At 38.3% G+C, this 25,273-nt stretch overlaps 1 protein-coding gene across 4 annotated transcripts in view; it reads left to right on the plus strand.

The window, feature by feature from the left end:
* PXDN (peroxidasin) overlaps positions 1-25,273 on the plus strand; it is an 80,329-nt gene that overhangs the window by 24,743 nt on the left and 30,313 nt on the right. For 3 of the 4 annotated variants that reach the window (XR_010989161.1, XM_068153398.1, XM_068153400.1), the window contains exons 4-12: positions 6,147-6,218; positions 13,962-14,033; positions 14,617-14,688; positions 16,764-16,933; positions 18,317-18,434; positions 20,483-20,652; positions 21,626-21,898; positions 23,388-23,504; positions 25,062-25,220. Coding sequence is in view for 3 of the 4 variants with exons in the window: in XM_068153398.1 (XP_068009499.1) it covers positions 6,147-6,218; positions 13,962-14,033; positions 14,617-14,688; positions 16,764-16,933; positions 18,317-18,434; positions 20,483-20,652; positions 21,626-21,898; positions 23,388-23,504; positions 25,062-25,220 (1,223 nt within the window). In the remaining variant the exon portion in view is untranslated. The remainder of the gene's footprint in view (positions 1-6,146; positions 6,219-13,961; positions 14,034-14,616; positions 14,689-16,763; positions 16,934-18,316; positions 18,435-20,482; positions 20,653-21,625; positions 21,899-23,387; positions 23,505-25,061; positions 25,221-25,273) is intronic. The other variant, XM_068153399.1, reaches the window with a different exon arrangement.

The raw sequence follows: 25,273 nt of genomic DNA on the forward strand, positions 1-25,273 counted from the left end.
TCATTACAGGTAATTTTTGTGTTTTGTGAAGTGGTTTAAAAGCAGCCAGTTCCAGATTTGTGTCTGTAGAAGCTTATGGCATGTAAGGTTTTTAACTGCTCCTAAATTGTTCACTGACAGTAGTATAAGTTTGTAAGAAAAAAACTCAAGTCAAACACAAAATAGAGAAGCACCTATACAATGTGCCATGAGTTCTCTATCTTCAGGCACCTCATATATTTTAAGACAAACTCCACCCAATGTTAGCAAACATATAATGCAATAATTGTCCAAATAAACAAGGTATCAAAGATGTTATTTTTATCTGTATAAAAGACTGAAGCTGATCAGTAAGCTGCCAAATACTCCAAAGCTGCGGCCTTTGGAATCTGTCCTACGCATTGTCATTTAGAAAAGTTTCACTCCATTCTTTTGCTGTATTGGTCATTGCTTGAATATTGTGCAGAAACCAGCAGCCACTTTGAGATGCTATTGTTCTGGAAACAATTCAGAAGATTGATTTTTCCATCTAGCTTTCAAGAATGCAGCATGGATAGCTCTAAGGAGGTGGGGGAAAGGAGGAAAATACAAATCCCATTAATCTATGCAGACAGATTACCTGGTTTTCCAAGCTTGCCTTGATTATATTTCCTGGTTTCACTTTCATGTATATTGTTTTTCAGTAACAAATTTTCTTAATCTATGTACAATAGGAGGAAAGAGAATACTGGACAGTCAATGAATTGTTAAAGTCCATGATGACTGTATTTCTTACAAGATGTGTTTATATGGTGGATGTGGCATGGAGCACTTAAAGTCTTTTCATTTAGAATGGTTAAGCTTTCCACAGTCAGCAACTGTGCAAAAATGCTACTTAATTTTGACTAGTCCTTTGTTTCCATGTGCTTGCCTTTGCCTAGCTGTAGTAAACCTGAAATAGAACTCTATTGTCCACTCTGTTCAGCTCAGTATATGAGTGAAAAGTGATAACCGAGATGTGATGTGTTCTGATAGACATATACACACACACCCCCACACACACGTGTGTGTAGTGATGTTTATTTATACTTTACATTTAAAAATGTTGTTCAGGATGCAATATTAGAAAGCCAAAGGATCAGGAATAATTGAGATTTTGTATGGCCTGATCTGATGGATGTTTGCAAACCTAACTTGCATTGTCAGGTTTCATACAATGAGGTAATTTGTCCATGATTTTAGAGGTGTTCTTATCCGCACTCGAGTGCTGGAGTTCAGATGGTTCTGAGAATTCACTAAGTACTTTTACTTAGGAGTTGGAAGGGACCTCCAGAGACTTATCATTTCTCTGTGGCTTTGATTCAGCAAAATATCAGCATATATAAATAAAGAATTGGTAACTATTAGTAAATATTAGTGTATAACTATGTACAAAGTATTTGTAATGATATAGTTCTACATAAAACACACAAGTATCAAACATAGTACAGTATATTTAGTTTGAAAATCACAGTGGTGTCTGAGATAGATATTAAAGTCCATTCCTCTATCTCTGCTGAAAATTTGGTATTTTGTTCTCAGACAGAACTTTTCCAGCAAGCTCTGGATATTTCAAATGCTGCTTTGTGCTGTTTCTTTCTGGAATTAAGCTTAGAGGTGTGAGGTGTATATGTTTTGAGAGTTCTCTGTCTGAAGAACAAATTTCACCAGGGTACTGACGTGTTCTCAGTTTTCTGTGCATGAAAAGTATTCATAATTTTAAAAGTTGGTCTTTACATTTCAAAACAAAATTTATACACGTGATCTCTGAAGCTTCTGTTTTAGGAACACTCATTATCTTGTTCTTTATGTAATGAAACTTGACAGTTCTGTCAAAAGCTTTCCGGGAACTCGCCATGCTGTTTGTGGTAATTTGTCTGGAATTTCCATGCTGAAAGTTGGAAAGAAACAAATATAATTGTTATTGTTGTGCTATGAAACTGAGAGGATATTTCTTTTTGTCTTTCTGTCTGTCTTTATACTAGAAGTATTATTCTCTAGCACAGATTAAAAATGCATCCCTGGCTTGGAACCCAGCCATAGTATAGTTTCATTCTGCAGTTCTGTATCATTTTGTGGGTCTTACATTCCCCCTTCTGAAAGGGTACTGTAAAAATCTCCTGTGTAAAGCAAACTTTAAAAGCTGTCTTCATATGAGCACAGTAATTGGTAACATGTCTGTAATTTGTTGCTCCTGATAGAAGATACATAAATATATAATATATATATCTGCGTACATGATGTATGTGGGTTAATGAATGTGTTTAATTGACTTCCTGTGAGTTATTTGGTTTGCTGACTAGAGATGGTAGCACAGAAAGAAAACAGAAAAAAGCTTCCCAACTTTATAATACTTAGATATGGGCAGATTTGTGGAAGCTTGGTAAGATAACCATTCTTGATCCTGAAAGTCAACAGTTTATTCTCCAAGAGAGAAGATAATTGGGAATTGAAGGTAGATGCAAACTACCATTTTAATGTGCCAGATACCAAAAGATTTTGAAACAGTGGAAGAAATCAGGTTAAAAGGAAAGAATTTAGATTTGGAAAAATACAAAATACAGATCAGCAATTATCAAAGCCTTTCCTAGCTAGAGGGAAGGTACTTGATAGCTACAGAGTGATAAACTAGCAGGTCATGTCAGGGAAATTGAAGGAAACATAAAAAGAGAATGAAAATAATGTTGTCAACAACATGGATACATATTCACTTAGTAAGAAATGGAGAAGTGAGGAAACAGAAATTGTAACATGATAAATGGAAATTAGGACTCTATGAAATGTATCTGTTCTGGAAATACTAAAAAGGAACATGCAAGGTTTGTTTTACCTTTAGGAAATGAAGTAATATTGGTTCAGGACACTTTTTAGGTTTGATGAAGTGCAGATTTGCTGACCTCACCCTTCCAAAAATGGGATTAGGTCATGTTTCCTTCTGTTCTTTCCACCAGTGTTGTTGTCATGGTCATATTATTGTGTCCCATTACTTTGACCTTTGAACACCTCCAAAGACTCCAGATCTTATTGTTCTGTAATTTGTTTTGCTGCTTCCCCCATCTCCTTTATGTTTCTGCATAAATCACCTTTTGTCATCTTAATCCTCATTCATTCTTTGGGAAATTCTAGTGATTCCATTCTGTGAGAGAACTTATAGGTAAATAAAATGATAACTGGGGTTTTTCCCCCTAATTATTCTCTAAATCTCCTTTCAGATAGTGTAACTAGGGTAAATGTTGAGAATTTATAGACTTGTATGGTGTTTACGTAATTGTACTTGTTAGGCACAGCAGCATCCTAGGAATACTCCTCTGTGAGTGCTGCTGGTTTTTATTTTGTATCCTGCTATCTCTCTTCATTAGGCAAATATGCATATACATGTTTCTTTCTGTTAATGTCCTCAAAGAAATATCTGTACAATTCAATAAAGCTCTTGTTGGCACATATTTCATAGGACATACATTTTTGTAGCCCTGGGGTCGCTGGGGTTTCTCTGTGAAGAGGGAACATGATGAATTGGTGTCATTTGTGTCCTGCATCTGAGAGTTTTCTGATGAGGGTGGAAAAAAATCGTGTTTTAAAGACAACTCACAAATAAACTCCCACCACAATGGCTTGGTTGGAGCTCCAAAAGGGGACGTGAAAGACTGCTCCCTTCCCTGCAGTATGTGGTATGCAGTTGCAAAACTGCAGTCATCATCCCAGGTTTCTTTTTACCTACCTTTGTTTTTCACTTTGCCTTACTGCAGAGAGTAAACAAATGTCACATGAGAGATTCTGTTAAAACTTAAAAGAAATCTGCTCTGATCAGAAATGTGCACAGATGAATAAGATGAATTTGCATGTTGCCAGGTTGAGGGTATTAAGAAAGATGAAAACCACTTCAGCCTCTCAGTCCTTCAGATTTTCTGAGGACTGAGAAGAAATGGTGGATTTAAATTTCTTACTGGAAAATAAGATAGGAATTGAATATTATCCAGAGGGAAAAATTAAGGAGAGGCAAAATTGTAATGACTGTGATCTTTGAATTAGTCAAAACAAGCAGTATTTTTTTCCAAGTGTAATAAAACCCATTTTTCATCCAAATGAATCTCTTTCGGATTATTTTAGCAGTTTTTACAGTCATTTCGTATGACAGTATTTTTTCCTGTCTAATGTGTTCATATTGTTTCGTGTTTTATAAACCTCAGAAATTGTTGCTTTCGTGTTAACTCTGTTATTGGAGGAAAACTGCTTTTTGTTCAGATATATATATCTATGTTAATTAAACATCTGAGTCTCTGCATGTGTTGGAATCTCAGCAAGCAATGCATTAGAAAATTGTATTTAGACTCAAGGGAAGGCTACCACTCCCGATTGTCCCCCAAAATTGTCATGAGTTGAATATCAAAGACATGATTTTTTTCCTTGTTAGGATCTATTGTGAAATGTCGCTGTTGTCAAGTCAATACAAAACTGCTACCATCACCAGAAGAGACAGTATTTTATCTTTTACATCAAAAGAAGTTTGCAGTGTTTCTAGTCACAGAATCCCAGAATGTTAGGGTTTGGAAGGAACCTTGACAGACTATCTAATCCAACCCCCTGCCAGAGAAGAATTATCTACAGTAGGTTATACAGGAAGATGTACAGGCAGGTTTTGAATGTCTCCAGAGGAGGAGACTCCACAACCTTTCTAGGCAGCCTATTCTAGTGCTCTGTCACCATCACAGTACAAAGTTTTTCCCTTTTTTTATGTGGAACCTCCTGTGCTCCAGCTTGCACCCATTGCCCCATGTCCTGTCATTGGACATCACTGAGAAGAGCCTGGCTCCATCTTCCCGAATCTCACCCTTTACATATTCATAACCATTAATGAGGTCACCCTTCAGTCTGCTCTTCTCTAAGCTAAATAGCCCCAGCTCCCTCAGCTTTTCCTCATAAGGGAGATGTTCCACTCCCTCAATCATCTTTGTGGTTCTGCAGTGGACTCTTTCAAGCAGTGCCCTGAGGTCCTTCTTGAAGTGAAGGGCCCAGAACTGAACACAGTATTCCATATACAGCCTCACCAGAGCCAAGCAGAGCAGAGGTGGAGGGAGTTACTGAAAACTGTAATAGCATAAAACCCAAACTCACTACTAATAAAATGCCTTCTAATAAAGCCATTTGTGGTACAAAGTCTCTTCATCCCCTTTCCATAGAATTCCATGCCTCATTAACTGGGTTTCGAATAATTTGTCAAATAATTGTGAGAAAGTTCTTAACCGCCAAGCTGTTCCTAACCTAACATCAAAAAAGGGATTGACTGACACTGAACTGCCAAAGTATTTTGATTTCCTGCCTCCTGCAGAAACTGCAGTCATCAGCTAACTGTGGTTTTTTATTCCAACACCCTCTCCCTAAGCCATCCTTGCTGTTAAAAGCATGATGAGCATGAGCACATACACTGATCCATCTTGATTTATTTTCACTCTGTAGAAAAAGTGGAGACTACATTTGTGAAGACAGCAGCATTCTGCATATGTTTATTCTGTTTACATGATAGACTGTCAGTGGGGGCCTAATGTCCCCCTTCTACATCGTGTTCTGTGGAAGTAACACCAATATTCTAACTTTGCTTTTGCTTTCCTTTTTTTTTTTTTTCTTTTAATATTTGAAAGGTAACACAGGTGAAGTGATAAAGCTTTTCAGTTTGTCCTCTAAGTCCAGTAAAAAGACTTATCCCATCCAAATTGTCAGTATTTGTGCCAGTATTCAGATCAGCTGTTTTAAAGAAGGCAAAGGACCGATGGCATCCCCACGTGTTCTGGTGGCAGAACTTAGCTTCTGATACAATTCTGTCCCACTGAGTTGAATTTATTTTGACTTTTGGCAAAGCCCATCAAGAAACTAAGGGGCAAAGAAAAGAGTAAGTAACAGCAGTGAGCACTGGGAAGCCCAAGACCATGCAGGTGACAGCCTACAAGGCTCCGGACTTGTCTTTCCTGGCAGACATTTTGGAATGAAATGTGAAGGACAAAGTATTTTTATGTGTATGTGTTTAGGTTTTGTTTTGTATTTTTTTCCTAATATATAGTTGAAAAACTGTCTTCATGTGTCAACTTAATTCTTCTTTTCCACCCTCATGTAGCTCTTTTTTGTGTACTAATATTACTGATTGTTTCTTGTTTCAGCTATTTGTACAAGAATGAAATCCAGTCAATTGACAGGCAAGCATTTAAAGGACTTGCCTCTCTAGAACAACTGTAAGTGCCTTTTCTCTTCTGTGCTGTCTTCTCCATGGTTCCCCTGCAGAGGAAAAGTGCACGCCTTGATCCACACATCCTGCCTGCATGCTCTGCATGTCTGCACTCCCTGGGTTGTTAGGCAGAGAACCCCATGATCATTATGTGAAACCCCACAATGTATCTGTGTCGAATTCCTCGTTTCTGTGTTTGTCATGTACGTGTGTCCCTGTACATTGTCACATAGCTTTGATGCAGAAGCAGCATTGTTGTGGGAAGTATTGAAATCCAATGTGTATTACTCAAAGATTCTGATTTGATTTCTGTAGGTTTTACGTCATTGCAATTCCTTTGACTGTAGCTGTTAGTTAATTTTATGCAGTGTAACTGAAGCTGAATTAATCTGAAGTTTAACCCAGTTTTGTTACAGTTTGAAACAAGAGGAGGTTTTAAAACAAAACCCTTAATATTATTGCTGTGTTAATCGTTGCTGTATAGAGATGTTTAAACAGCAAGTTCGTTGCTTGTAATGTCAATACTCTTCCAGGAAGACTCATTAAAATCATGTTCCTTTTCCTGTATGATGACTGAAGAATAACTTCCATTGGAAAAGGATGAAAAATACACTCTTGAGCGTAACAAAAACTGACTGTGTTGATTCAATGGAGTTTAGCTAGATTTGATTCTATGACCAGAACGCATTGCTGAATGTTCATAGTGCTAATGTTTAGAAAGACAGAGCTGCAAATCCATGGCTGTTTCGTGTTTTGACTGCTAAATAGCAGTACTAGACCCACAAGCTTTGTGGCGTGCAAATTTTGAAGGCTGAACATCTTTCTTCTAGGACCAGCATAAATTTTGACTCCTGACCATTATTAGTGTATCAAAATTTTTCTGTATCTACCAGTTTCCTTATTGCTATAAGCATCCAGTGGATATTAATGGACATGGTGTGTATCTGAATAGAATGACACTTCAGATAGCTACAAAATCATCGCATTTTATTTTAGAGGGCAGTAGATGCTTAATGAAAGAGCTTCCAGATAAAATGAAAGTAATAATTATAAAACAAATATTAATATATAATTTGTTTCCTTAATGTCTTTCTCTTCCTCCTAGTCTAGAAACGATTACTGCAGCAACAGCAATACTTATTTTCTGTGTGGAATTTGGAATATCAAGGTCTGTTTATTGAATTAGCAATGAATCCAAAATAATACTCTTCAGCTTGCCACACACCTGATATGCTGCAAGTGGCAACGTTTGCCCTTTTTCCTTTTACTCTTTTTACCTGTTGATATATGTTATGGCTGATAAACATAGAATCATAGAATTGTTTCAGTTGGAAAAGACCTCTGAGATCTTTGTGTCCAAGCATTGACCTAACACCACCATGACCATTAAACCACTTTGGATTATTAATGCCTTCTGATGGAACTTTTCTGCTAGGTTATGGTTAAGCCTCTGTGCCTGCAGTAATATCATAGTAATCAGCTTCAGCTCAAACTTGAGACATCAACATAGTTCTGTGTTGTTTTACATGTACAGCTGGTCTAGAGCCTGCTGGGTGGGGATTACTGTCCTGCTGGGTGCACATCAAAAAGCTTGCTTCTTTTAGAGCCCTTCTCCTGGGCAGATCTTAAAAAGAATGCTTGCCAGGTGGGAAAATAGGAGCACAGGAAACCAGTGGCAAGCCTGGAAATGAATTTACTGGAGGGCACTCATTGAGATTTGTAGTTTAGGAAATACTTGCTGTTTATGCAGTGTTAGCATAAAAATAGGTTCTGGCTCTACAAGATCTGCTTTATCAAATCATCTTTGGAGAAATATTCTGCTCACAAGACAAAAGCTTTGTAAACAAGACTTGTAACTTCAGTCTGGGACAGTACTGATTACTCAGTAAATGTTTCTGCAGTTTGTGTCTTCAGTGTCCTCAAGTTATCAAACAGACTTTGCTACTGGAAGCCTTGACTCAGCCAAGTGCTCTTTTCTGTGCTCAAGAGAGTTCTTAGCAGTAGATGCTGTGTTTGATCCACATCTCAGAGAAAGACTTGATTCATTGTAATTCCTTCTACTCCAGTGGACCATAATGGAACTGGTAGTTGCTTTTAAAACTTAACCTGAACAGCAAAGCAAACACTTTTCTCTTTGTTTGTTTGTTGTGGTGGGTTTTTGTTTGGGTTTGTTTATTTGATTTTTTTGTTGTTTTGGTGGGATTTTGTTTTGGTGTTGTTTATTTGTTTGGGATTTTTTGTTGTTGTTATTCTGTTGTGCTTTGAGGGACACTGGAAATACAGTACGATTTAGAAGGCCTATTGTGTATCTAAGGGAAGAAAAGTCTCAGTATATACTGTGGCTGACAGAATCCTTCTGAAACCTCTGTAGCAGAATTCTTAGCTGCTGATGTAGTAGAAATATCCTTTTCTTTGGAAACTTCTGCCCAGGGAATAAGACCCATGAATGAGATCTTGAAACCCACTTGTGCTAGAGTAAATTCTGAAAACAAATTGTCAGTTCTAGATGTTCAAACACACTGAGCCATACATACTTCATCACCTAAGTCCTCAGTCAAGGCAGGGCACACAAGGAGAAAGTCAGCTGATGAAAAGTAGATGCTTAGTACCAGTTTAGAGCCTTATGTTTGGCTCTGGCAAATGAGACACAAAGCTGCAGGAAATGCATTTTTTCGGAGCAGCAGCCTTAAGGGAACAAAAGCTGCCTGGATATGCTTGTGCTTAGGCAACTGCTGTCTGCCTCTATGTGCCTGTACTTAGACAACTGTATCCCGCCTGTAATCTCACAAATACCTGGCTTGGGGTGGCACAAGTTTGCTGTATCTGGACCTTAAGATCAGGCTCTAAATACAGTCTGTTTCCAGATTTGTGTACATTGTTTCTCTTCCAATATCTGCTCCCATTTTTTCAGATCTCGACTTAAGAACTATGTGTATCAGGGACAAAAAATACTCCCTGCAGTCCTTAACTGGCAAGATCCCCACATGCTAAAAGAATTATCTAAATCTATTTACCTCTCCTTAGTCAAATACTTATGACATATTTTAACTTTCATATTAACATATTAATTTTCCTCTTTGAAAGCAGTTACTAGAGTTATGCTGTAGTTTGTGTACTCCTGTACCAATTTGGGGGAAATGTATAGATAAAAAAAGCAGCATCTTGCACATAGCAAAGCAGCTTGTCATATTAATTTCATTTCCCTAAATCCAATTGTCAGTAGCTTTCAAATGCTGTGAATTTTAAGTTATATGTTGTGATAAGTTCCTGGTTCTTGCATAGCTGTGTGAACTGCTATGCACATTTAACACGGCAGAAGCTGATTGAGGCCTCATTGCTGCTAAAAGTACCTATGGTGAGGAATAATGGAAGAGAGTTCATTAATAAACAGTCAACCAAACCCAGCTGGGGACTGGGTGACTGGTATTTATCTAGTGTTATTTTAAAAATCTCTAATGAGATTCCATGATCTCCTTAAGCATCTTCTTCCAATATTCTATAGTGTTATTGTAAATTCTTAACCACTTAAACTTGCAGGTTAAGCCTGTTACTTCTTGTCATACCCCTGGGCAGGGAAAACTCTGTGATAAATGTGGGGTAAAGATGTTTGTTCGTTCTTTCAAATAATGAGAATGGCAAACATGCTACTGAAATATTCAGAACATAGGTTGTACCCAACTAATATTTTTTTAAGTACTTCCCCAAAGACATAGAAACGCTATTAGAACTGAGCAGTCGGCATGTAAGATAAAAATAATCCTCTACAACAATATTGTGGTGCAGAAGATGGAATCTTAAATTTAGTGCTGTGAAAAATGCTACTGGAACTGAATTTCACTATAAATATTCATCCTTCAAGATTAATAAAAACAAAGAGAAAATCTGTACCATGCTTATTTGAACAAATCTTTCTCTAGATGTGTTTGTTTTGAACTTCTTTTCCTCCAAGTATTTCCTTCTGTTTAATCCATGCTAGTGAATTACAAAAGTAAGATACAAAGGTATTTAAAGATCAGTCTTGCATGCTTATCCCTTAGATTTCCATTATGCAAGTCTTCTATCTCAGATTCCTTACATCATATTACTATTTTAAAGAGCATTTTATACTCTGAATATAAAAGATGTCTTTAAAGATGTGTCAGTGTGAGATTATTTCCTGAATATGATTACCTTTAAAGTGAAATTTCCAGACCAAGAAATTCTCATATTAATTAGAATATTAAAAATCCTTTCAAAAAGTATTTATGTGATACATGGAATAAAAGAATGTGGTAAACCTAAGTGCTAAAATGTGATTGAAGTGTAGGTTGTGAAGCTAAGGATTCTCCTGTTCTTTGTATTGCAGACTTACAGTGCAATCTGGTTTCTGCATCTCTTTTTCTTTGGACTTATGCTTGTTGCTAATCACTTTGTCCACATATTTAATACCTTGTTATATTCCTAAATTGCCTGGCAAGTTACTCAGAACTTTTTCTTTTTGGGTAGTAAAGACTTGCAAAAGCCACCTGACTTGTTATATGAAGCAGTTAGGAGTATTTTCCAGTTGGACTCTGCGGTTAGATGTTTTGAGCTACTTTCGGTAGCATGATTTTTGATGAGGTACAGCTAACTGTTACAATGTGCTTCAGTGGCTATTCTGATAGTGTCTGCCATGGTTTGAAATTATAAACAAGGCTAGGTTTCTACCAGAAGCATGTTGTAATTAGACTGATTAACTGTGTTGGAAAAACAAGATGAGTTTTCAAGTACATGATGTACTATTTATATCTGTAATTATATTAACCTTGAATACTAAACATCAGCCATGAGCTGCTGCTTTGAGTTTAATGATGTTTACATCACTTAAACCACATGAGAGAGGTGTTCTTGCTTTTCCTCCCTTTGCTAATCTCATCTCTGAGCCATGGATGTGAGGAAGGGGTTGTATGCATCAATGTTCCTGCTTTTCACACATCACAGAACAGTAAGGGTTTGAAAGGGTCTCTCAAGATCATTATTCCAATGCCCCTCCTACGGCAGGATCACCTAGAGTAAATAATACAGGAGCATGTCCAGGCAGATTTTGAATACCTCCAGGGACAGAAACTGCACAACCTCTCTGGCCAGCCAGAGAACTATTTTTCTGGTAAGAGGTGTTACTCATACCTACAAATCCTTGCTTTGTCAATGCCCAAAGAAGTACAAGAGGTTAATTTATTGGGAAGATAAGGAGATATGTTTACAAGGTGCTCATGGATCACAAAAAGGCAAATAAAATTGACAAAGTGAAAAAGGAGAAAAAAAAATCCCTGTTGCCTGAGCAAGAAGTAGTTGTTTGTAATGTTTGTCCAAAATCAAAGTTGCTTCAGAAGAAGTAATGAACTCTAGAGTTGTGCCTGATATTTCCCTTCATGTTCTTTTACTTCAGTGGTCCCCACCTTGCCTTACACCCTGCCAAATACTGCTGATATTGGGGAAGTGGGTGAGCAGAATCTTGGCTCCTGGCAAACTCTGCCTGCCTACCTCATGGCCAGGCCCTGCCTGTGGAGCAGAAACCAGCCCAGTCCTGATGGTCCTTCCTCAGGTCTGAACTTTATTGAAGTTTATCCTCTCCCCATTTGTGTTCAAATGAACTTTGCAGGAAGTACCTGCCTCTGAGACTTCTGTTGGGTTTTTTTTGTTTGTGTGGGGTTTTTTGTTTGGTTGTTTGGTTGTTTTTGTTTTTTTTTTAATTTGAATGAAATTGGCCTGTATTTTCAAAAGGGAAATGAAGACTGGCAGGCACAGAATCATAGACTCATAGAATCATTTTGACTGGAAAAGACCTTTAAGATCAGTGAATCCAACCATTATCTAACGCTGCCAAGTACGGTGCTAAACCATATCCCTCAGCATCACATCTCTGCATCTTTGAAAGACCTCCAGGGATAGGGATTCAATCACCTCCCTGGGGAGCCTCATCCAGTCTTTGAGAACCCTTTTAGTGAAGCTTCTCCTAGTCTACAAACTTAACCTCCTCTGGTGCAACTTGAGGCCATTTTCTCCCATCCTATCACTTGTTACTTGGGAGAAGAGACCAACCTCCACCTGGCTCCAGCCTCCTTTCAGGTAGTTGTAGAGAAGGAGACGGTCTCCCCTCAAACTTCCTTTCTCCAGACTAAACAACCCCAGGTCCGTCAGCATGATTGCACCCTTCTCATTTCCTTATGCAAACAGGAGTATACTAACTACTGTGCATGGCCATGTGTTGCTCTGGCAGTGAGCAGACTCGATGCTCCAATGTGCCTGATCACATTCCATGCTGATTTATTGGCTTTGTCTGTGGTTCACTGTTCCCTGGCACTGTTGGCTGGCTCACGCTCTGGCTGTGCTGCTGCTGGCAGAGGAACGGGGACTCTGCCAGGCACGGGCCTGGCTCCTTGCCCCACACTCCTTCCAGGCCTCGCTGCAACAGCTTGCTGGAACCACCACTTCTTCCTGCTTTGCTCTCTCTGTGACAACCGCTCGGCTCAGGTCAAGCAGTAGAGTATGGGCAGTATTTCAGCACAAGGCACGTTCCATCTTCTTTTGTATTTCATGTTGAAGTTTTCACTGTTTTTTGCCCTTTTTTATGAGATTTTGAGGTCTAAGATTTTCTCTTTGTTTTTAAATGAGAGGCTTGTGTTTTTGTGGCCCCCAGTGATTTCTATTCGTGCACATTTTCAGATGTTCCTGAAGGTGTTAGAGTCAAATAGAAAACTTAAGGAGTTTTGGATAAATTTGGATATATTCAGTAATCAAAGTCAATAAATCATTTTCATAGTTCCTTGTGCAAGTCTTAACAAGTACTGCTTATTTTCTCATTCACACAGTTTGGGAGTACACAACATAGCTGACACTGGAATGAGCCTGCCTTTGCGGTCCATTGTCCCAGCACTTACAGATTAATAATCTGGTTAATTATCTAGTTACATTAGACTTTGTCAGTTTTACAGCATTAACAACCATGTAATATTTGTTGCTGTGTAATATTAATTGCATACACAAGCATCAACAGAGCATCAGACTGTAGAGCATTGCTGTGCTGGTTAATTGTACACACATTTCTGGGAAGCCCTTTGTCCAAAAGGAGTGCGGTCAAACTTGGGTTTGGATTGCAGTTCTGTTTGTCTTTAGAGCTGCTGTTAAATGCCAGTATTCATGGACTAGAGGAGGTTACTCCTCAGCATCTCTTGGAATTTTCATGCAGTGTGATAAACAATGAAAACAGTGACACACTAAAGATGTTTGGATTTATTGCTTTTTAATAGGAAAATAAACGTTTTCTAAAAAACCTGCAACGTTTTCATGTCAAAAATAAATTAAAAGGCTTTGTTTTACCATATATATTTACTCAGGCATTATTATTATTTTCATTAATATTTTCATCATAATCAAAATGAAATTTGGCTATATATATATAAAAGTATATATATATAAGTGTATATATATATATATATAAAAGTATATATATATATGTAAGTATAAGTGTGTGTGTATATATATATAAGTATATATATAAAAGTATATCCAAAATGCCCATACAGTGAGGGGTTTAAACAATTATTTTTTTCCCAGCATACACACACAGTATGTCTTCAAACTCTTCTGGTAAAAAATGTTAAGCATCTACATCACCATCACCATTTAGATGTGTAGAACAGTGTGTAAACAATAACAAATACTTCATATTACTTTATCTTCATTAAGAAAACTATTTCCAAATTTTTCTTTCTGTTTAAAATGTTTTCAGGTATCTGCACTTTAATCAAATAGAAACGTTGGAACCTGAATCCTTTACCCATCTTCCAAAACTTGAAAGGCTGTAAGTTTGGGTTATTTTTTCTTGGCATAAGATTCAGAAGTCAGCTCGCTTCTTTGTTTGAATGAAAGTAAATGCTTGTAACTGGAAAGTGATATTTTTATCATTCCCAAAGATTATTTTTAATCTGAGTTTTTCATTGTAACTACAGCAGTGTTTTTGCCAAGAAACTTTGGTCAGGCTGACCTTGGAGGCAGTGAGCATTGCCCGTGATATATTTTTGTGCTGCAAAACTATTTCCCAAAGAGCTATGATCATTGTTTGGCCTAAAATAATTTTTATGAATGAAGAAACAGAAGATTTGTATTATTATCCCCCCCCCCCCCCCTTTTTTTCCTTTTTTCTGAGTTTCTCATTTGAATGTTTAGGAACTCACATTCTTTTGGTTCTTTTGTCTTTTTATGGCTTCTTTTTGCAACTTTGAGGCCACTTAAAAATATCAGTCACTGAATTTCTGAAAAATTGTCTTTTTTTCTTTGTTGTTTTGTAAAATTACTTTTTCTTAAAGGATTTTCAGAAGAATGTGGATGAAATGAGCGCCTCAAAATGGGGATTGTTACATGTGTATTTCTGTGCTTTTTAACAGATTTTTGCATAACAACAGAATAGCTCATTTGATTCCTGGAACATTTAGTGACTTAGAATCTATGAAGAGACTGTAAGTAAACTGAAATATTACTGAACTATTGAAATGTTGTTGAACTGAAACTTTAAACAATTGAATTATTGTTGCAATATTTATCTTCCTTGCAATTGCTTTCTGTTGTGTAACTGTTTAAAATGTTAAATATTTTTTCCTAAGGTGTGCTCTAGGTGTTTATGTGCATAGATTAAGACCACTGCTTCATATCCTACTGTCACTAATGACTGGCTAAACCCTTTTGTTTCCCATGTTGCAATTATTTGTAATCATATGGTCCAATATTTGATAATTTCACTGGTTTCTGTTAGTTGTTTTACTCGTCCTTATCTGATGATAAAAACATAGTTGCAAAAAGGTGCTTGATGGTTTAAAAGTACATTCCTTTCAAAAGCAACTCCGTCAGACAGTTCTCCTTGAAATGCCATTAACTTTGACAATTAGAGGCTTATTAGTCTCCCACTACCATTTAAAAACTTGAACTTCGTAAGAGTACCATAGTCAGGTGAGTTTCTAAGGGTTTTCTGTCTCTCACTTTGGATCTCCAATGTTCTAGGATAAACATTCTTTAAATTACCCAGGGCAGCCACTCTGAGAAAGGCAGTCATGTATTGTAATATGGGTGAAGGCGTTCAATCACCCTGAAGGCACTACAAACACAACTTCCAGGCCAAGATGTTATCAGGCAAAGATGTTTATTACGTTGCACAGCAAAGTCATATACTCTGTCAGAAGGCACATGTGTTACATCTTAATTGGTTATTTCCTGCTGGTGTGCATGTAATTAAGGCATGCAATAGGTTAAAATAGCAAAACAATATTCTACATCCAACCAAATTCTGCCAAATTTCTCCCTTCAGTTACAAGATGTTTACATTCTTTTCTAAGTCAGAGAACAAACATAGCTGTTCCAAAGCTATATGAAAACAACCCTCTCCTACAGTCATGCATTCATACCCCTTTTCTGGGTGGGCTGCTCAGAGTGTGCTTTACTGAGAAAAGAATTGCAAGGGACATAAGAGGATTGAGATCCTGCTTGTTTAGGACAGTTGTGAAACCATACCTTTAACTGGAGGGGAAGAGCAGACTAAAATAAGTTTGGGTTATGTATCCACCTTCCAGCAGTGGCTGCTTCACTCATACCTCCCTTAGTTTCTTATGGAGTTCAGGCAAACAGAAAGGGATGCTTACAGGTGTCCTCTGACTGGGAACAGTTTATCCCTAAAAATCACATAATGACTTTGTGTTCCAGATTTAAATTCTACCAGTAACAGCTGACATTTGTACACTAACTTTTAAAATAGTTTTCCTTCTCATTGTGTATTTTTCATAGAACGGTGAAAAACTCTTATCTAGGCATTTGCACAAGAGGCTAAAAGAAAGAATTAAAAGGCAAAATGATAAAAAAGTTTGCTACCAACAAACATTGTTTTGTCCTGCAATTTTAATTCCAGTATCCCTACAGATATATTTCATAGCACATATTTCTGTATTTAATATTTTATGTAGCTACAGGGCCCTCGACCAGAAAGTGCAGCGCTCCTTGTAGTACTAGGGCCCTTCACTGCTGGAAAGTCAACAGTTTACGAGTTCTCATTGTCTGCAGTACGCAGGTGCTAGAGGAAGCTAGCGGTCCACTGAACTCAAAGAGATTTTAGTACTTAAACAAAGCTGTGGCTCTTTGTCTTAGTTGCCTGATCAGTGAAATGGGAAGTTGTGCAAATGTCTGGTCAGTTACAGTGCTGAGCACTTTTAAAAGGATGTGCGGAGAATGATGTAAGTTCCTTATTTAAGCAAAATTTGTTTAACATGTAAAAAAGCCCTCACTTATTTCTGAATTCTGGGGTTAAAGAAAAGCAATGCTGTTGAACTGTGTTGCTATCTTGAACGCAGCACTGCTTGTGCCGCAAACATGATAGTTCTGGTTTTTGTGGGAAAGCCTACCAGAGCACGTGTAAGCAACCTATATTCCACCTTGCCTGCTGTCTGTGTTCACAGGCAGAGGCACTAGTGGTGGTGCAGTATCACTCTGATTCACGCAAAACACTCGCATTTTACTAACAGGTGTTGTGGCCTCCGCTTGTTTTGTGCAGGAGGTTGGATTCTAACGCTCTTCACTGTGACTGTGAAATCCTGTGGCTGGCGGAGCTGCTGAAGATGTATGCAGAGTCGGGTAATGCTCAAGCAGCAGCTACCTGTGAGTATCCGCGAAGGATCCAGGGAAGATCGGTGGCCACGATAACACCAGAAGAACTTAACTGTGGTGGGTTTGCCACTTCCTGATGGTTTCTTTAATGTGTTAAATGTACCTAAATTTTTGGTTGGTTGGCTTTGGGATAGCTGTTGTTCTGTTCTCTTTGAAAACACCAACTGCCTATGGCAAATGTTGGTTATTTTCAGAAACCTCCCTGTGTTCCTTCTCAGTTTTTGTCATCTCCTGGCAGAACTCATTGTTTTTACCCCTCAATGTATCTTTAGTGAAACAAATATAGTCATGTTTGAAATTTCTCCTTGAGGGACAAAAAAAAAAGTTTATTTTTCCTTTTTATATTTCAGTTTGCATGATAAAAGGATTGTCAGCTAGGGTGGTGTTGCGTTAATATCACTTGGTGTCTTTATTCCCTTCTATACAAAGGAAAGGGAAGGAAGAAACTGTACAAACTGGTCCAAATTTTGCAGATCTTATTGTTAAAAATCCTGGGTTTCTTTTTCAGTCAGCTATACTGACAGGCACTGAAACTGTCTGTTACCAAATGATTAATGGACAAGCACTTGTTTTATAATCCCTTTGTTCATCTGTATTCCTTCAGCCTGGGTCTGGCTGCATAGGCACCATGGGACTCAGCACCACACCTCTGTTCCAAAATCAAAATGTGGATTTCTCATCAAGCTATCGGCATCTGCCTGCCTACCCATTTGTTGAGGGCAAGTTATAATGAAGTTATCCTTTTAGTTATGTGTTGGGTATCATATGAGAATTATCACCATAAGCATCTACAAAGAACTTGAGAAAGATTGTAAAAAGGGTGTTTCTTAGAATGGTTTGAGTTGAAACCTTAAAGATCATCTGATTCTAACCCCATCTGATTCTAACCCCAGTGACCTTAAAGTGGTAGAGGTGGGATTGATTCATGCCCTCCCCCAGCAACTTTAGTGCAAGGTTTGCAGGATTTTGTGCAAAGATTTGGTGCAAGAATAATTCATGTAGTGTCCTACCATCTCTCTGCCCATTATAAAGAGCTTGAACATGTAAATGGCAGGAAGCAAGCTGGACAAATTATTCTGTAGGACGCAGGTTGAGCACTGATATTTATCTAGAGGAAGTTATTTTAAATGGCACTTGTGCGTCGTGCTTTAAAGTTTTTCCTTCACAAGCAAATTGAGCCTTTGTGCAAATAAATAAAACAGCTACTTTAGATCCTGATACAAATTTGCACAATCCATTTCCAGACTTCTGAAAGGTCCTAAGGAACAACAGACTTGTGGGAAAAGTGTGTTTAGTCCTGATTAAGCATGTAAATATTTAAAGTTCAAACATTTGTGAATAATATTTCTCTAGAAAGTATGTGGATTTTTTTTCAATTTACCATTCTTTAGTAGTTTTTAAACAAGTAAGAGCTCCTTTCACATTTTATTGTTGATCCAGAGAGGCCAAGGATTACATCAGAGCCTCAGGATGTGGACGTTACCTCAGGGAATACAGTGTACTTCACTTGCAGAGCTGAAGGCAATCCTAAACCAGAAATTATCTGGCTTCGAAACAAGTAAGTTTGAAAGAGGAAGAGAGAAACTTGATGCAAGTATTTTTGTCTTTCTGTGTGTACACTTCTGAGTGCATGTCCACAGGTATTACATGCTAATATATGGAATAGCTACAGCGGAAACATACCATAATTAAAAGTATATGAAACAAGAATGATTCCGATCTGTTTTATTGGTAACTACAAACACTTAAACTTGAGAAAATGATGTGACTGTTCCTAAGATTTTCAGCTGTTGCACCTGCAGAGTTTCTCACACCTGTAAAGCTGAAGCATTGATATATAGGTACCAGGCAGTCCAACATGGACATGTTGCATGTGCAGTTTGTGGGTTAGCTAATGTTTGTGTACATTTTGAGGCAGAGTAAAAGCTATGCTGTAAAGCACTCCTGCTAGATAAGAGTTAGATTTCTGAGAAGGTCTTCCTTGAGCCCCAGGTCCTCGGAGGCAGTTTTCCTCTGAGGTATAGCTCTGTTCCAGAAGAGGAACATCAGTTTCCAGGCTCCGCAGGCTAGTACATTGAGGCAAGCAATTGCTCATGGTAGGTAATTCAGGTTGAAGAGGTTCTCAGGAGGTCTCTAGTGCAGGGTTCTGCACAAAGCAGGACCATACCATATTGCTTATTCTAGTTGGGTCTTAAAAGCCTCCAAGGATGGAGGTAGCACAAGCTTTCTGGACGCCCTGCACCATTGCTTCTCCTCACTGCTTAGAGGATGGAGGGAATGACCTATAAAAGACGTGTGTCTTTCAGCAGCACAAGAGCCAGCCTGCAGCAGAGTAGCTGCCCAAGCTTTGCCCAGAGCTTGTCTCCTTGCAGTAGCACTAAGCACAGCACAGCTGAACCAGCCATGTGGCATCACATTGCCCCTCTTAAACTGATGTGAATTGACAATGGACACTCGAATTGTGAGTTTACCGCTGGCTTAATCAGCTTTTGTTTAATAATGCTCTTATACAAATGGAGAACCTGATCTGGAAAATAAATTCCCTCACATTCTATATTAGCAAATGAACCATTTTAGTTTGTTAGTTGCTGATAAAATGGAACAGTGCAGAGTCCTGGTTCAGTAGCTTTCTGCTGACGTCAGAAGCCCACGTGTGAAGCACGGATACAGCATTTATGGAGTATGTCAAGACCAAAGCCTTGAATTTGGATGGTATAATTATTTCATTAAAATTTGCTTTGGCTTGCACTTTTTATAATAAACAAAGAAAATACATTCAGAATACACATATGAAAGAGTTTTAAGAAGAAATTTGAGCTTGGGGTGTGGAATTATTGACTCTGGCTTGCTTCCTGGCTGCACGAATGAGAGCAAAGCTCTTTGCAAGGTAGTTGAATGTGGCAAGATTTCAGTCAAAAGCCATTGACCTGTCAAGTAGTATGTTGGATAGATCAACAGTCAGAGTGGGTTTTGTACATAGGGAGTGAGATCTCATTCCTCCTCTGTGCTTTCTTCATCATGTAGTCAGGGATGGAGTGAGAAATAATCCCTTTAATAAAACCCCCTAACCATTCTTAGTGTCTCAGAAATGCATCCATGACGTAGCCTAACGATCTGATCTTAACTTATTTTTCAAGCCAGCACAAATTATAATCAGGTTCATTAGTGCTCCTTGAGCAATCTAGACGGAGGTTGGCACAGAGATAGTTTTATAGCAGCTAACACCTCTCCTAATAGAAACTATCTTGAGTGTTGAGCTTACATGATGTGTTTCCAGTGGAAACATCTTAAATTGATTTGCCAGTTAGAGGGAAGTGAGAGCAGCTATGTGTATTTTGTTCACTATTTTCCCTGTAGGCTTTTACTCATAAAACTGTTTTGACTTTTCATTTCAAGGATGTAATATTTGCATAAACAAAATTGGTTCAGTTTTTGTTTTTCCTATTCTTCTCTTTAGGAGAAAGCTAGAAATTATATTATTTTGCTTATCACAGTGAAATTTTTCCCCCAGGTTATTTTGAGCAGTATGTTTTGGAGTTTATTATTTGACAGTTTTTGGTGCTTGTGATTTAAAGCTTTAACTGCAGCAGATTCTTTTCTTCTCAGTAATGAACTCAGTATGAAAGAAGATTCCCGTCTAAACTTGCTAGATGATGGCACATTAATGATTCAGAATACTCAAGAAACGGACCAAGGCATTTACCAGTGCATGGCAAAAAATGTGGCAGGAGAAGTGAAAACTCAGGAAGTTACTCTTAGATACTTTGAGTCACCAGGTAACAAACATCAAGTTTGAATTTTGCATTCAGATAGAGCATTGTGTTGAGAATAAGACGGCACAGAACGTTAATATGAATTCATTTATCTTTGTTTAGAAGTAAAAAAGTTTTGGAAACAGAGTTTGGATAGTACTTGGATGGCTAAAAATTTGATGCTTTGCCACTTAGGTGCTTTTTACGTTTAGATTTCATGGGCGTCTTAAGAATTAGATCATGAAGTTGTAATATTCTTAGAGCAAAAATGCAAATCAGACAATATGTTTATTATAGCATGCAACTCTCCTGGTAGTCTTGTGGTCTGTTTGTAGAAGGGTGAGGGAAAAGGCTGTTGCATTGCAACATTGCTCAGTGCAGTCATGATCTGTTCTCTCTGGATATGTGAAACCACAAGCTTCTAACAGGCCACTTGTGGAAGCTTTGGCACACTCTGTGCAGTCATCTTTGCTTGGGAGCTTCTGAGCCTGAATTTCTGTCTAGCCAGACCTGTTCTTAATTTACATACTTTGCTGTGAGAACATTTTGTTTTGACAATCAGTATCAGGTAAACTTCAAATGTCACTGCAAAGCACACTTGTAGTTGGGAAGAGTTGCTAAATTGAGTTGCTTGATATAAGTTGCTTGATCAGTTTTGTCTTTGTGTGTTTATGGCAATTTTTAGGTAGATTTTGTCTGGGTCTTGGTGTTGAGGCCTTTGAAGAGACCCTTATAAAGACCAGCAATGAGAAGGAAATGTTTGAAATCTGTTTTAATGGAAGTAAAAAAATAGTACAATTAGATGATAAATGTCTACAGCTAGCTAGGTTAGGCTTAAAGCAAGGTAGAGTTTGAACCAAGATTAGAAGTGTGCTGGAACAGAGGTATTGAACAGAGGTATTAAACCTGTCTAGATTCCAAAAACTGTTGTGATATTCAGCTAAATAAGTGCTGGGTGAACTGAAACTCATATTTAGGCATCTGTCTGTTCTCACAGCCCGGCCAAGTTTTGTGATTCACCCACAAAATACCGAAGTACTCGTTGGTGAGAGTGTAACCTTGGAGTGTAGCGCAACTGGGCACCCTCAGCCACGAATTACCTGGACCAAAGGGGACAGAACCCCTTTACCAAGTGACCCTCGTGTCACAATAACTCCATCAGGAGGTCTTTACATACAGAATGTGAAGCAGGAAGACAGCGGCGAGTATACCTGTTTTGCAACTAACAGCATAGATAATATCCATGCAACTGCATACATCATCGTACAAGGTGAGTGATGTTAAACTGAGAGTGGCATGCTGTAAAACACAATGGGAAAAGTATTTTACTTTAATTTCTGTGATTTTGTCTTTTGGGTTTTTTTTAATTGTCAGAAGTGAACTAAGACCATAAGTGTTTTTGTTTTAGATACATCAGTGCAGTGTAGCCCATAGGAAAGTTGCTCTGCATTTCACTCACAGTAAGATGTCAAGGCATCATTGGTTGGAAAAGACCTCTAAGGTTATCACGTCCAACCATCAACCCATCATTAAACCATGTCCCAAAGTGTCTACACATTTTTGAACACCTCTGCAGGTGGTAACTCCACCAGCTCCCTGGGCAGCCTTTTGCAATGCCTGACAAATATTGTAAACTGATTCTCTGAAAGTTGGCTTTCACTGATTGTGCTCAGAACTTGATCACTGCTGTTTCAGAATGTTAATTCATTATATTGTTTTATTTGCCTGTAGGAATAAGCATGCATTGTCAAATTAATGGAGGGTTTCTGTAACAGCAGAGGGATTAGAATTTGTGCCCAGAGTAGTAAAAAAGGAGATTCAAGTACAATCTCTGCTAACTTTGTTTTGTAGACACTTCAGTGTGTATGAGAGTATCTTCTGCTGAAATTCAAGCCAACTGAGGCATTAACGTGGCTTTTCTAAAGAAACAAAATTCACGGGGCTCTAATTTATGTGATCACACTAATTTCTGAATTGTTATGTCAGTAGTATGATTATGAAGTATTGTACCAACACTGTATCAGAGCCTCCTGTATCTGTGGAGAACACTTTTTTGCAAATGCTTCTTTGCTGAACTTCCATTTGCAAAACATTTTGAACAAACATTAAGTTTAAATTTGGTTCTGCCCTCAGGATAAGATCTCTGAGATCTTTTGACAAACAGTCTAGGTTGCAAATGCTTTGTTAATGAGTTCAGTTTGTAAAGCTATACAAAAGGATATGTCCATGTGGTTTATTCATTTATTATTTACTACTGGATTATTTTGGTTTGTGAGCAGAACAGATTACTTCTCATACTGCAATTCCATTATTGCAACTGGATTTCAGAAACTGCCTCATCCTCCATTCGCTACTTTCCTTTTGTGTAAAGAAAACAGGCAGCTCGGAGGGTTTTGACTACGTTACATTTTTCTTCACAATTTAGCTGAGGTCTTTTCGAGGGAAAGAGAAGAAGGTATTTTAAATCCAAGGAACACTCAGTGTTTGATTCCACCAGGCTTACTGTACCTTTGATTTTGGATCCATTGCAGTAGATTCCAGAGGCCTTGGCTGAAACCAGGGCCACGTTGTGACGAGATGTTCCTTTTTCAGAAGTGGCTGCCCCAATTCCTTACCCTATAATGGTCACAATGTGAAAGAGTCCTGTTTACTTCTCTTTTCCTACCAGTATGAGCTATTCAGGACACTCCAGTACATAATTTCAGACAGTCATACATTTTCCAGTTGATTTTTTTAACCATTTATTTCCTCTTCTGTAGCTCTACCTCAGTTTACTGTCACTCCTCAAGACAAAACAGTGATTGAGGGACAAACTGTTGACTTTCCTTGTGAAGCACAAGGCTATCCCCAGCCTGTAATTGCCTGGACTAAAGGAGGTAAGTGTGTTCTCTTTGTGCTTTTGAACTACTAGAATAGTTTAACTGTCATTTTGGAATCACTCATGCATTGAAAGGAATTGCATGGATTTGTTTAGATATTTCAGTCTGAAGGAAACAGGGCTCATCTCTTTCTGTTCTAGCTGGAAAAGGCAGAGTGTCCCACAGAAGCTAGACTCATGTCTTTCTGTTCTAGCTGGAAAAGGCAGGGTGTCCCACAGAAGCTAGACTCATGTCTTTCTGTTCTAGCTGGAAAAGGCAGGGTGTCCCACAGAAGATACGTGTCCAAGCATCTTTCACTCTTCAGTAAAAATGAGTCACCATAGTAGATTCCTAATAATGAATACTTAAGAAATATGATGCAAATTACAGTTTTACTGCAGAAGAAATGTAGTTGACTGTAGTTAACTGAAGATCTGAAGTTAGGTGGGATGTAGTCTCTTCAGAAGCCATACCATTCGAAACTGGAGCTGGCATCAGTATAACTGCATTTTGCAGAGTCACAGAGTATTAGGGGCTGGAAGGGACCTCAAGAGAGCCCCCTGCCAGAGCAGGATCACCTCTACCAGATCACACAGGAATGCACCCAGGCAGGTCTTGAATATCTTCAGATAAGGAGACTTCACAACCCCCTCGGGCAGTCTGTTCCAGTGTTCTGTCACCCTCACAGTGAAATAATTCTTCCTCCTGCTTCCGTGGAACATCCTGTGTCTCAACTTCCACCCATTGCCCCTGGTCCTGGGGCATCGCTGAAAAGATCCTGGCTCCATCCTCTTGGCACTCACCCTTCACATATTTATAAACATTAATGAGGTCAATTTGTGTCACTTAATGCACATTGAGAGGAACACTGAGCTGCACTCTGCTGACTGGCTTAACAGGTTATGGCTGTAGAGGCATTAAGCCAAAAGAAATACTGTCATGAATGTTTCATCAGTAAGTAAATATTCCCGGTGAATCAAGTGAAATAGCTCTAGCAAGCAAATAACTGTTAGGAAATTCTAAATGATGGTAGATAGATCATATTTCTAGCAAACTGTTGATCATTCTGATGCTGATAATGCCCCTGTTTTTTCAGTCTAGCAAGATTGCTCCAATCAAATGAAAGACCAGGAAAGGGATACAGACACTGATACGCTTTTCATTTAGTTTTTATGATACTCTCTTTTTTCCAAGGCTGTGTGCATTTTCCTGTGGATTCTCTAGATGGCTTAGGTAGATAGGATGGGTTGTGTCTTACACACATGGCAATGATATAACATGAATAGTAATACCTGTTGGTGCTTTTATGACCGCTTCTCATTTGAATGCTTTATCATGCTCCTTAAATGAAAATACTTATTTCTACCACAAACAGAGAAGGGATTAGGATTATGACTGTGTGCACATGGCATCCATTGTTTGCTATTTGCAGGAAGTAAATCTTTTTTTTAAGAGACAACTTTTCCCAGTGTTTTATCAAATGTAAAATGTTCTGCATTTCCGTTTTTCTGACACAAAGGAACTTTGTTCTGCACTGCTGTTCTAAAGAGCAAATACTGTTGCTTTGTGTTTCAGGAGGCCAATTGTCTGTTGACAGAAGACACTTAGTTCTTTCCTCTGGAACCCTGAGGATTTCCAGAGTTGCTCTGCATGACCAGGGACAGTATGAATGCCAAGCTGTCAACATTATCGGATCTCAGCGAATAGTTGTATACCTGACCGTGCAGCCTAGAGGTATGATTTCCATCTACAGCTGTTGGTAAAAGAAAGAGAAAAAGACTTAAAAG

The sequence above is a fragment of the Melanerpes formicivorus genome, unplaced genomic scaffold (genome assembly GCF_026170545.1).
Source record: "Melanerpes formicivorus ecotype bairdi unplaced genomic scaffold, bMelFor1.0.p_v2 SCAF_25, whole genome shotgun sequence".
NCBI classification, from domain to species: Eukaryota; Metazoa; Chordata; class Aves; order Piciformes; family Picidae; genus Melanerpes; species Melanerpes formicivorus.